The sequence below is a fragment of the Schistocerca cancellata genome, chromosome 4 (genome assembly GCF_023864275.1).
Source record: "Schistocerca cancellata isolate TAMUIC-IGC-003103 chromosome 4, iqSchCanc2.1, whole genome shotgun sequence".
Lineage (NCBI taxonomy): Eukaryota > Metazoa > Arthropoda > Insecta > Orthoptera > Acrididae > Schistocerca > Schistocerca cancellata.
In genome coordinates, this window is record NC_064629.1 from 309,722,550 (window position 1) to 309,735,457 (window position 12,908).

The following is a 12,908-nucleotide window of genomic DNA, read 5'->3' on the forward strand; positions in this document are numbered from 1 at the left end:
AGAGTGTTGTTCAAAACTGGAAGGTATCACCTTTAACAGAATACTATAGTATTGTTGTCGATATTAGTCTTTTATAGTAACATATACATGAGAGGTAATGCCAGCATAAGTTTGACAGAGATATGGTATATTATGTACTTTTCAAGAACCAGATTACAAAAATGGAAATTGAGCACAACAGGCCTACTGTGCAACACAGTCTAACAAACACTATTCTTAAGGAGACTGAAGATAAATAACATGTAGTTCCCCTGTATTTGGCTTTATCAAATATACCTCTTCTGTGTTGTCTACTCATAATTAATACTGCTTGAAAGATTACTTTAACTACAACTAAATAAACCAACACTAAAAAAGCAATCTCATATTTTTATTAAATCAAATTACTTAATAAGCAGTTAAAAGTGTACAATTCTCATGCAGTTATGGTAATTTTTACTGGTTCAAGTTATCAATGCCAAATAAGATAACATAAAATCACAAACCTGGCACTCCATAGATGCGCAACGTCCTTACATCAGTCAGCTGCCGCAACTCTGTGATGTCTGGTGAGAGACGAGGGCAATGAGACATGTTCAAACAGCGCAAGCTGTGGCATTTTGTGACAAAAAACAGGTCACCAATTGTTTGTATGCAAGAGAGATCCAGTTTCTTTAGGTTTGGCATTTTCTGTAGTATGCCACACAAGAGATTACTGCTGAGAGAACAGTTTCGAAGATTGAGGTTTCTCAGTTTCCTCAACTCTGCCAGAACAGAAAATGATGTAGCTGGGACTTGGCACAAGCCGGACAGATTCAAGTCAACTAACTCTGGGCAGTGCTCAAGAAAAGATACAGATGATATACACACACAACCACCCAGATTGAGTGTTTCCAGCATTGGCAGTCGCTTCAAAATATGATCCATATGTTCCTCACGCACTGTTGTATTCATCATCGACAGATGTCGCAGACCTGAGGGTAGCAGAGCAAGATCAAAATAGAAATACTTCTCGTCGGGTGACCATTTGCTCAGTTCAAAATGTTGCAGATTGAAGCAATGGCGAACAAATGATGTAAATGTTATTTTAGGGCAAGACTGAATAACAAGTACATCAAGCCCAGGTGCAGCTTTACACACATACTCCAGCGCCTCTGAATTTATGCTGGTGTTGCAGATGCGCAGCGACTGCAAATTCAAACTATGGTGCTTAGCCCAGAACTGTATTTTTTTCAAGAAGGGGCAATGCTCAAGTGTGATATCTCTCAAATTTTGACATTGCTCATGGATTAAGAATTCCTTCATTTTTGAATGAACAACAGACAAAACACGTAACTCGTCTCTGCGACCAACCATTTTCCAAGACACACAAGTACATCCAGAGATTCTTAGCTGCTTGAGTTCTGGACATGATCTCAATGACAGAATAACCTCACTACCAGCACAGCTGTCATACTTAGCATCTGCTGCACTCTCACTACTAATTCGCAAAGAGCGAAGAGATGGAACAGCGCCTATGGAAAATGTGTGAGCCAATGCTTTCAAGCTGGACTCTGTACGCTTTATCATGTCTCGGTTCAATGGACCAGGAGGTATTGTCACTGAAAGCCTAAGTAAATTCTGAGTCTGAACTGCAAGACAATTCTCTAGCCCTTCATCAAGAAGGCGAACATCAACTGACAAAGTTTTTGTCATAAGGGTACCAACTATGGAATGTATTGTCTTGTCTGTCAAGTTTGGAAGCTCAACAGATGCCCCAGCCACATTCAATGACATCCTGAAACGATCTCCTTTAACAAGATTAAGATAAATTAATGCAGGCCAGACCCCTGCAACTAATAAAATGTCATCCTTTTTCTCAATTTCTTCAACATCGTATCTCTTCCCTTTCCACAGTCTTGTGTCCTGGAGCAATTCTGCCCAGCGTCTGCATACATTTGCAGCTCGAGCCAGCTCATAAACTGACAAGTGGGAAAATATTTTCTCCAGTATTTCATTAGGTAAATGATGCACTGTCTTCTGAGTTGAGAACATTTCTAACACCTGTAATCAAGAAGAAAAAGTTATTTTAGAATCCGTGCCAAAACATTAAGGCAATACTGAATGTTACAAATACAAAAGGCAGAACATTGTGTTTGTTCTGTACTGCAGAACATATATAATATTGTGCTTTTCATCTATAATTATGAAGTTGTTCTACAAAATAGTGATGGAAGAATCAGTTATTATAAATACATTGTACATACAATACTTTAGTTGCAACAACACTAAAATTGGAATTGCAAAACTTTATTATTTTCCCAACAATTTCAGTGCAGCACCTCAGTATACAGCTAATCCATAATAGCTTCTTTTTTCTAGACTGTCAAATAATTGCATATTATATCAGTAAGTTCTTTCACTGCTAGGTCATATTAGGCACTAAAAACTACATTTAAATAAATACAAGATTTTACAAAAATGATCTTTTGTCACTAATGTGATTCTGTAGAGAAACAGGAACAAACAAGGAAGAAGAAGAAGAAGAAGAAGAAGAAGAGTGAAAAGTAGTAGTTTAACTCTCAATTTCACAGAAAATATTTTATACCATTCCTGACAGATAACAATGACATACATTTACTGACCAACTATGAGTGAACCAGCGAGACGAAACACAGGCTTCAATATCAATAACCTTTTTTCCACCACATCAGGGTTGCCGCTAGTTTCCCCAAGCAAAATTCCTTGGTTTCCAGAAAAGTTTTAGCATTTTTCCTTGACAAATTCCGAGATCTCAAGGGTAAGAAAAGACATAAGTTCGCAAAAAAAATGAACAGACTTCTGTATTTCTAAACAAGTGAGAAAATCTTAAGTACTAACATCAACATCTTTTTTAATGAACTGTTTTTGGATGGACAAAGCAAGCCAAATGGTATATATGTTTCATTAAGACCACTGATGTTATTTTATTTAAATAAAGCCCAACACATTTTGTTGTCACAAGACAGATTTAACATACCTTCACTGCTTTCAGAAACAGCCACAGAAAAAAGTAGGCCTCTTGAAAAAAATGCATAAGGTGTGGAAGAATTGTATAAACCAACACTATAGGTGACTGCCAATAAAATGTTGGTTCTACTACGTCCATTACTATCAGTTATTACCCACTGTGTTATGTCTATTATTCTACAGGTACTGTGTGATTTTTCTTTCAAGAAATACATGAGTACATAGCATACAAACTGCCAGCAACTGCCATAATTTTCTTCCTCTTATCATCCATACTTACTAACATATAAACTACTTTCGAAGTGGCAAAATGTGCTAGAATAATAAAATGTCTATAAAATGCCACACTGTTCAATTCTCTTGTGGTAAGACAGTCGCAATTCCTGAATTCCATTGCCCATGGCCTCTGGCCTGTCGAGGAGCACCACAATTCTGGGTCCATGGATAAACCATGAAAATCCGCCAATTACGCCACACACAGACAGACCCGGCCTGCGGGCAGATTGGTGAGACCAGATCTGACAGGCAGGGCCCGCACATTAGTGGGAAACTATGGGCTTCAGATCGGCAAGCTCGATCCATTAGAGATACCCACACAAATGGTCTGCGGTTTTGGCCAGTCATGGAAGTCCACTCGTGTGGTCAGCTATTCACATGTCACAGACACCATATTGATGAAATGAGACCACAGTGATCACCCATGTAACAGATAACTTGTGCAAATACTCTGAGAATCAATAAGGATAGATAGCAACTCACTGTGAAGATGATCACTGAGCCACATAGAGGCACACAGAAAAGAAAAATCACACTCTCAACAACTAAACTTTTGGCCATAGCCTTTTTCAGAAAACGAGCGCGCAAACACAGTCACAGAAACACTCAGACAAGTCATGGATACATGACCGTTGTCTCTGGCTGCTGTGTCAACTACCTCAGATATTAAGAACCAAACAAACCACCCCTCACGCCTCCCTGCCCGTCATCAGCAGCTGCTGCTAGGATAGTAGCAAGTAACGGTAGCAGCACTGACTGCAAGTTGAGGGGAAGGGTAGTAAGGGGAAAAGCAGTAAGAATGAGTGAGTAGGAAAGTGGCGCTCTTACTCAACTGCGCCTAACCATCAACGAAGCATGACACCTCACCTCAGTAAAGAAACAATTTCATACTACTGAGACAAAAATGAGATTTTTCCAGTTTTTCTTTCAAATTTCCCTGATACGTTCGAAATTCCCTGATTTCCAGAACTTGTGGCAACCCTGCTCGTCAACACAGTCCTTTCATTGCAAAGTACTATAGAATTGGGCTGCACCAATTTTATCCATTTCCCGAAAAGTAGAGATTTAATTTATTCCACATAAACTAATGAGGAACTGAATTAAAAATGGTTGTGATGTTCAGAGTTAGTAAGATTAAAATAAGACAGTAGTCCACTACAATTTCCCCACATGAACGAGCAGTCACATATTTCATTATTTATTTATATTTGACGATGAACTACAGTTTCAACCATTTAAATTTATTCCTGAAATTCAACTTAACCACAATAGATGCAAATGTACCACCTAAGTTTGGTTCAGTCCAAGGAGTGTGCTCAGACAACCTAAGCAGTGCACCAACCACTTGTGTAAGTTGGAAATCCAGGTTAGAGTCTCAGTCCGGCACAAATTTTAATTTGTCACTTTAGGTACAATATCTACCATGGACCTTGCTGTTGGTGGGGGGCTTGCGTGCCTCAGCGATACAGATAGCCATACCGTAGGTGCAACCACAATGGAGGGGTATCTGTTGAGATACCAGACGAACGTGTGGTTCCTGAAGAGGGGCAGCAGTCTTTTCAGTAGTTGCAGGGCAACAGTCTGGATGATTAACTGATCTGGCCTTGTAACACTAACCAAAATGGCTTTGCCGTGCTGGTACTGCGAACAGCTGAAAGCAAGGGGAAACTACGGCCGTAATTTTTCCCGAGGGCATGCAGCCTTTACTGTGTGGTTAAATGATGGTGTTCTCTTGGGTAAAATAGTCCCCCATTCAGATCTCCGAGCAGGGACTACTCAGGACGACATTATCAGGAGAAAGAAAACTGGCGTTCTACAGATTGGAGAGTGGAATGTCAGATCCCTTAACCAGGCAAGTAGGTTAGAAAATTTAAAAAGGGAAATGGATAGGTTAAAGTTAGATATAGTGGGAATTAGTGAAGTTCAGTGGCAGGAGGAACAAGACTTCTGGTCAGATGAATACAGGGTTTCAAATAGGGGTAAAGCAGGTTTAGGTTTAGTAATGAATAGGAAAATAGGAATGTGGGTAAGCTACTACAAACAGCATAGTGAACGCATTATTGTGGCCAAGATAGATACGAAGCCCAAGCCTACCACAGTAGTACACGTTTATATGCAAACTAGCTCCGCAGATGACGAAGAGATTGATGAAATGTATGATGAGATAAAAGAAATTATTCAGATAGTGAAGGGAGACAAAAATTTAATAGTCATGGGTGACAAACTTTATAGTAGGAAAAGGAAGAGAAGGAAACTTAATAGGTGAATATGGAATGGGAGTAAGGAATGAAAGAGGAAGCTGCCTGGTAGAATTTTGCACATATCATAACTTAAACATAGCTAACACTTGGTTCAAGAATCATAAAAGAAGGTTGTATACATGGAAGAAGCCTGGAGATACTAACAGGCTTCAGATAGATTATATATTTATAAGACAGAGATTTAGGAACCAGGTTTTAAATTGTAAGACATTTCCAGGGGCAGATGTGGACTCTGACCACAATCTATTGGTTATGAACTGTAGATTAAAACTGAAGAAACTGCAAAAAGGTGGGAATTTGAGGAGATGGGACCTGGATAAACTGAAAGAACCAGAAGTTGTTGAGAGATTCAGGGAGAGCATTAGGGAATGATTAACAAGAATGGGGAGAAAGAAATACAGTAGAGGATGAATGTGTAGCTTTGAGAAATTAAATAGTGAAGGTAGCAAAGGATCAAGTAAGTAAAAAGATGAGGGCTAATAGAAATCCTTGGGTAACAGAAGAAATATTGAATTTAATTGATGAAAGGAGAAAATATAAAAATGGAGTAAATGAAGCAGGCAAAAAGGAATACAAACGTCTCAAAAATGAGATCGACGGGAGGTGCAAAATGGCTAAGCAGGGATGGCTAGAGGACAAATGTAAGGATTTAGAGGCTTATCTCACTAGGGGTAAGATAGATACTGTCTATAGGAAAATTAAAGAGACCTTTGGAGAAGAGAGAACCACTTGTATGAATATCAAGAGCTCAGATGGAAACCCAGTTCTAAGCAAAGAAGGGAAAGCAGAAAGGTGGAAGGAGTATATAGAGGGTCTATACAAGGGCGATATTCTTGAGGACAATATTATAGAAATGGAAGAGAATGTAGATGAACATGAAATAGGAGATATGATACTGTGTGAAGAGTTTGACAAAGCACTGAAATACCCAAGTCCAAGTAAGTCCCTGGGAGCAGACAACATTCCATTAGAACTATTGATAGCCTTGGGAGAGTCAGGCCTAACGAAACTCTACCATCTAGTGAGCAAGATGTATGAGACAGGCGAAATACCCTCAGATTTCAAGAAGAATATAATAATTCCAGTCCCAATGAAAGCAGGTGTTGACACATGTGAAAATTACCGAACTATCAGTTTAATAAGCCACGGCTGCAAAATACTAACATGAATTCTTTACAGATGAACGGAAAAACTGATAGAAGCCGACCTCAGGGAAGATCAGTTTGGATTCCGTAGAAATGTTGGAACACGCGAGGCAATACTGACCCTACGACTTATCTTAGAAGATAGATTAACGAAAGGCAAACCTATGTTTCTAGCATTTGTAGACTTGGAGAAAGCTTTTGACAAGGTTGACTGGAATACTCTCTTTCAAATTCTGAAGTTGGCAGGGGTAAAATACAGAGAGCGAAAGGCTATTTAAAATTTGTACAGAAACCAGATGGCAGTTACAAGAATCGAGGGGCATGAAAGGGAAGCAGTGGTTGGGAAGGGAGCGAGACAGGGTTGTAGCCTCTCCTCGATGTTATTCAATTTGTATATTGAGCAAGCAGTAAATGAAACAAAAGAAAAATTTGGAGTAGGATTTAAAATCCATGCAGAAGAAATAAAAACTTTGAGGTTCGCTGATGACATTGTAATTCTGTCAGAGACAGCAAAGGACTTGGAAGAGCAGTTAAACGGAATGGATAGTGTCTTGAAAGGAGGATATAAGATGAACATCAACAAAAGCAAAACAAGGATAATGGAATGTGGTCGAATTAAGTCGGGTGATGCTGAGGGAATTAGATTAGGAAATGAGACACTTAAAGTAGTAAATGAGTTTTGCTATTTGGGGAGCAAAATAACTGATGATGGTCGAAGTAGAGAGGATATAAAATATAGACTGGCAATGGCAAGGAAGTCGTTTCTGAAGAAGAGAAGTTTGTTAACATCGAGTAAAGATTTAAGTGTCAGGAAGTCGTTTCTGAAAGTATTTGTATGGAGTGTAGCCATGTATGGAAGTGAAACCTGGACGATAAATAGTTTGGACAAGAAGAGAATAGAAGCTTTTGAAATATGGTGCTACAGAAGAATGCTGAAGATTAGATGGGTAGATCACATAACTAATGAGGAGGTATTGAATAGAATTGGGGAGAAGAGGAGTTTGTGGCACAACTTGGCTAGAAGAAGGGATCGGTTGATAGGACATGTTCTAAGGCATCAAGGGATTAGCAATTTAGTATTGGTGGGCAGTGTGGAGGGTAAAAATCGTAGACCAAGAGATGAATACACTAAACAGATTCAGAAGGATGTAGATTGCAGTAGGTACGGGGAGATGAAGAACCTTGCACAGGATTGAGTAGCATGGAGAGCTGCATCAAACCAGTCTCTGGACCGAAGACAACAACAACAACAACAACAACAACAACAACATCTATACTTACTACAGTCAAGTTGAGTTTCAGGAAAAAATTGCAATATTTCATTGATGTTGGAACTGGACGGAAAGAAGATTGTTGCTGAACACTTGCCAACAACATTGTTGTTATAGATGGACTGTGAATTCCAACTGGAGGACGACAGGGTAGGAATGCATTCCTGCATTTTGAAAAGCAATACCTTGACATCTGTATTTGTAAGTTAAGAAATGATAGAAAACCTAAATGTGTGGTGCTGGATGGTGATTCAAACATTACTCTTCCCAAATAATATGTCTTGATCACTATACCACCTCGTTTGGCTTAGCTGAAATTCCAACCACCTCTATCAATGATTGCATGGTGGATCTTGGCTGATGGTAGCTTGGGCAAAATGGTGTTCAGTCTTTCCACTGAAGTACTCATGTGTTTGTAGACACTTCTGTCTCAGTACAATTGCTATGAGCAGCTTAATGTGTATACTTTAAATCCTCCTGTGATGTCGCATACGACTAATTATGTAAAACTAGTGGGACTGAGCTCAGCGATCAATTGCAGCGGTTTTTTCTTGCTCTTGGATTATTGAAGTGAGTCTTACCCTCAAAACCTGAAAGGTTGAAAGTGTTTCTGTGGTAGTTTGAGACTTTTGCTGTTGCTGTACCACATGCTTACCTGAATTACTGCACGACGTATGAACTATAAAAGGAATTGCTTAAAGGTATGCGACAACAGGGACAAATTATGTGTGGTACATCATTTGCAAATAATACGATTCCACTGATGGCCCTGTCCCCTGTAGGATACTTCTCTAAGATGCTAAAATTCCATAACCAAGTGGCCTCAAAATATTTCGACCAGAAAATGCAAGGAATTTCAGTCACACTGTATGTGCACATGGACCTAATAATGTTTCACTACAGTATGTGGATCACGTAGACAGTGAGGTTCCTCAGTGTTCGGTTCGCCTAAACCCACTGCTTATCTCATTTTTCCACCTCAACAGGTTTTGTTAATAGATAATACTCTGTGCTGTAATGCAGAAACAGATCCACATTTCCTCACAGCTTAAAGCCTTTTTCTATTTCTGCCCTAGAATACACAGTAAATGTTACTGCGTTAAACAAACCTCTGAAAAACAATAAAACATGTGCAACTTTTCTAATATCCCTTCTATGAGGAAAGTGTCAAATGAATCGCAGTTATTAGACAACAATGCTATAAATACATATGAATATCCTTATCTCCATTACTGACACCATTATCCTGTCTACTGCTTACAAATTGGTGATGGCTGAGCCCAAGATAATACAGATTTCTATTCCATTACTACTACTTCTGTTTCTGCCATTTTCGCATATTGTATTATTTCACTGTTCATTAATTTGAAGTTTGTTTCTTGGTCTTTAGTTTTATCGGTAGATTACCTGGGCTCTGGAAGTCACCACAATCACAAACTCTGGACATTCTGATCAATAGCTTTCAACAACATAGATGCATAGCATTCTCAAATATACTCTTTTTTTTCTATGATAAAGCATTTAGAGCCCAGTGTAGTCAATAGTGCCATCCTAACAATTAAATCGGCTTAACATAGGTAGCCAAGGGAAAACATCTCCACTCACCAAGAGCTCTTAAATGGATCAATTTGCTTCTGTCTATTGCCTTATGGGATTCTCCTGGTATGATTTCCCCCAATCAACATCATCTCTTTAGTTTCTTTACATCCTGTTTTTTGACACTCCTATGGTTTCTCAGTTTTATTACAACTGACTGATCAATGGCCTTTAAACTATCTATGTAAGTTTTTTTTACTGAAAGAATGTTGTTTCAACTTTGCAGATGGCAGTGCACAACTCCCCCCCCCCCCCCCGGTGTGGTGTGTGGGGGGGGGGGGGGGGGGCGGCACGCGCGCAAGGGGCAAAGAGAGAGGGGGGGCAGAAAAAAAATAAATAAATAAATAAAAAATAAAATAAAAAATAATAAAAAAAATCTTCCTACATTGTTCATTACTGTACTCCCGAATTTACAAATCTTTTCTAAATGGATCATGGAACGTTTCCTCTGTACGTAACATTTTTCACTTCCAATTTTTTTTTATGAACACATTCTTTCTAATTAAATCACTTCAATGTGGAACCTTCGTAAGATGAATGCTAATTTTAGTATATTATAAAGCTTAAGCTGCCTTGTGTTTCTATTGAGCATCATCATCGGCATCAGCAAATCATCATCCGGAGTGCTCTTCCATCTTCAGCTTTTCTCATCCAAGCTTATTCTGCTTATTTGTGTGTTCAACCTATTCTTCCATTAGCTCATCCTCTAACTCATTTCTCATGATGAGGAATCCAACACAATGTTCTTAGTCCATTTCTTGTAGTATCATGTAGAACTTCCTTTTGCCGACATAGCACAGCAACTCAACATGGCATGGAGTCAACTAGTCGTTGGAAGTCCCCCGAAGAAATACTGAGCCATGCTGCTTCTAGACGAGGGGCGTTTGATAACTCCGTGCAAAAATAAAAACTACTTACGTGTGTGGTGTAAACTTTTTATATTTTTCGACAGTCTCCTTTTAGACTTATACACTTTGTCCAACACTGTTCTAATTTGTTGATCCCTTCCAAATAATAGGAATTGTCAAGTCTGCAAAATCGCTGTTAGTTGCAGCGATCACCACCTCGTTTGAATAAAATCTTTGCCCCGCCAGCCATTTCTGCAAATTGGTGAACAAATAGTAGCCCGAGGGAGCCAAGTCTGGAGAATAGGGAGGATGTGAAATGAGCTGGAATCCTATTTCCATTAAGTTTGCGACCACAACTGCTGAGGTGTGTGCTGGTGCATTTTCGTGATGGAAAAGGGCGTTTTTGTAGTCCAATCGCCGGCATTTTTCTTGCATCTTGGTTTTTCAAATGGTCCAATAATGGTGAATAATATGCATCTGTAATAGTTTTACTCTTTTCCATATAGTCAATGATGATTATCCCTTCCGAATCCCAAAAGACAGTCACCATATTCTTTCCAGCCGAAGGAATGGTCTTCTCCTTTTTTGGTGCATATTCTCCCTCGGTAACCCATTGTTTAGATTATTGTTTGGTCTTAGGAGTATACTAATGTATCCATGTTTCATCCAGTGACGAAACGATGCTTAAAGTCCTGCAGATTCTTCCTGAACAGCTGCAAACCATCCTTGCAACACTTCACACGATTCCAGTTTTGGTCAAGTGTGAGCAATCGCAGAACCCATCTTGCGGATAGCTTTCTTATGTCCAGTTCATGCAAAATATCATGTACCCATTCATTCGAGATGCCCACAGCACTAGCAATCTCATGCACCATAACTCTTCTGTCATTCATCACCCTATCATGAATTTTATCAATGATTTCTGGACTCTTAACCTCCACAGGACGTCCAGAACGTTCAGCATCACTTGGGCCCAAATGGCCACTCCGAAAATTTTGAAACCACTTATAAACTGTTCTAATCGAAGATGCAGAGTCACCGTAATGTTTATCAAGCTTCTCTTTAGTGTCCTCAGGCCTTCTGCCTTTCATACAGTAATGTTTAATCACCAAGTGAAATTCTCTTTCATCCATTTTTTGATATTCACTTGACTTCCTTGATTCACAGGAATGCCAAACACAAAGAAATAGAACAATATGGTTGAAACTTGGTGTGCATTCTTCCCGAAGATGCTACTAACTAAACATGACCTCGATACGTGCCGGTGGTGCCATTTTTTGGACTTTTCGTGGACTTTTCAAACGCCCTCGTAGATGTCTATAATTGCAAAAGTGCTAGTGCAGGATTTTGTGGATGAACTGGCCTCTCGATTATGTCCCATAAATGTTCGATAGGATTCATGTTGCATGATCTGGGTGGTAAATTATTCACTCAAATTGTCCAAAACTTTCTTCAAACCATTTGGTAACAATTGTAGCCCAGTGAAATGGTGCACCGTCATCCTCAGAAATTCTATCTTTGTTTGGAACATGAAGTCCATGAATAGTTCAATGTGACCTCCAAGTAGCCAAACATAACCATTTCCACTCAATGATTGGTTCAGTTGGACCAAAGAACTCAGTCACTTCCATGTAAACACAGCCCACACCATTATGGAGCCACCACCAGCTTGCACAGTGCCTTGTTACCTTCGTGAAGTCTGCGCCATACTTGAGCCCTACCATCAGCTCTTACCAACATAAAATGGGATTCATCTGAGCAGGCCACTGCTTTTCAGTCGTCTAGGATCCAACCGATATGGTTACGAGCCCACGTCAGGCGCTGGAGGCAATGTCATGCCGCGTTGGTCGTCTGCTGCCATACCCCATTAACGTCAAATTTACCATTCGTTGTACATTCCACATTTGATTTCAGTTGGTATTTCAGGTAGTGTTGCTTGTCTGCTACCAACTACAACTATGCAAACGCTACTGTTCTCTGTCATTACTTTCAGGCCATCAGCCAATGCATTGTCCATGGTCAGATGTAATACCTGATATTTGGTATTCTCAGCACACTCTCGACACTGTGGATCTTGTAATACTAAATTCCTTAACAATTTCCAAAATGGAATGTCCCATGCATGTAACTCCAACTACCATTAACCATTCAGAGTTTCTTAATAACCGTTCTGTAGCCATGAACATGTTGGAAACCATTCTACATGTATCACCTGAGTATAAATGACAGCTGCAGTGATGCACTCCCCTTTTTTACATTGTGTATGTAAAACTACCACCATCTGTGTATGTGCATATCGCTATCCCATGACTTTTGTTACCTCACTGTTTATAGCTTTTCAGCGATGGATGACTGTGAAGTCGAACATCCAGAGTATACAACAGATCCCTCTAAAATCCTTGAAAAACACAAAGTTTCCCCATTTAACGTCACCAATGGAAGAACATCGACAAGTGCCCTAAATACATTTGAAGCAAGTCTCACCGCTTAGCATTAGAATTGCAGACAGCATCAGGACTGTGTTCCAGTGGAAAATGTGTCTGA

General features: G+C 39.5%; 1 protein-coding gene across 1 annotated transcript in view; it reads right to left on the reverse strand.

Moving 5' to 3' along the window:
• Positions 1-12,908, reverse strand: part of LOC126185084 (uncharacterized) — a 71,114-nt gene that overhangs the window by 39,185 nt on the left and 19,021 nt on the right. Inside the window, exon 2 of the mRNA XM_049927872.1 lies at positions 486-2,022. Within this exon, the coding sequence (XP_049783829.1) occupies positions 486-2,013 (1,528 nt within the window). The 5' untranslated portion in view covers positions 2,014-2,022. The remainder of the gene's footprint in view (positions 1-485; positions 2,023-12,908) is intronic.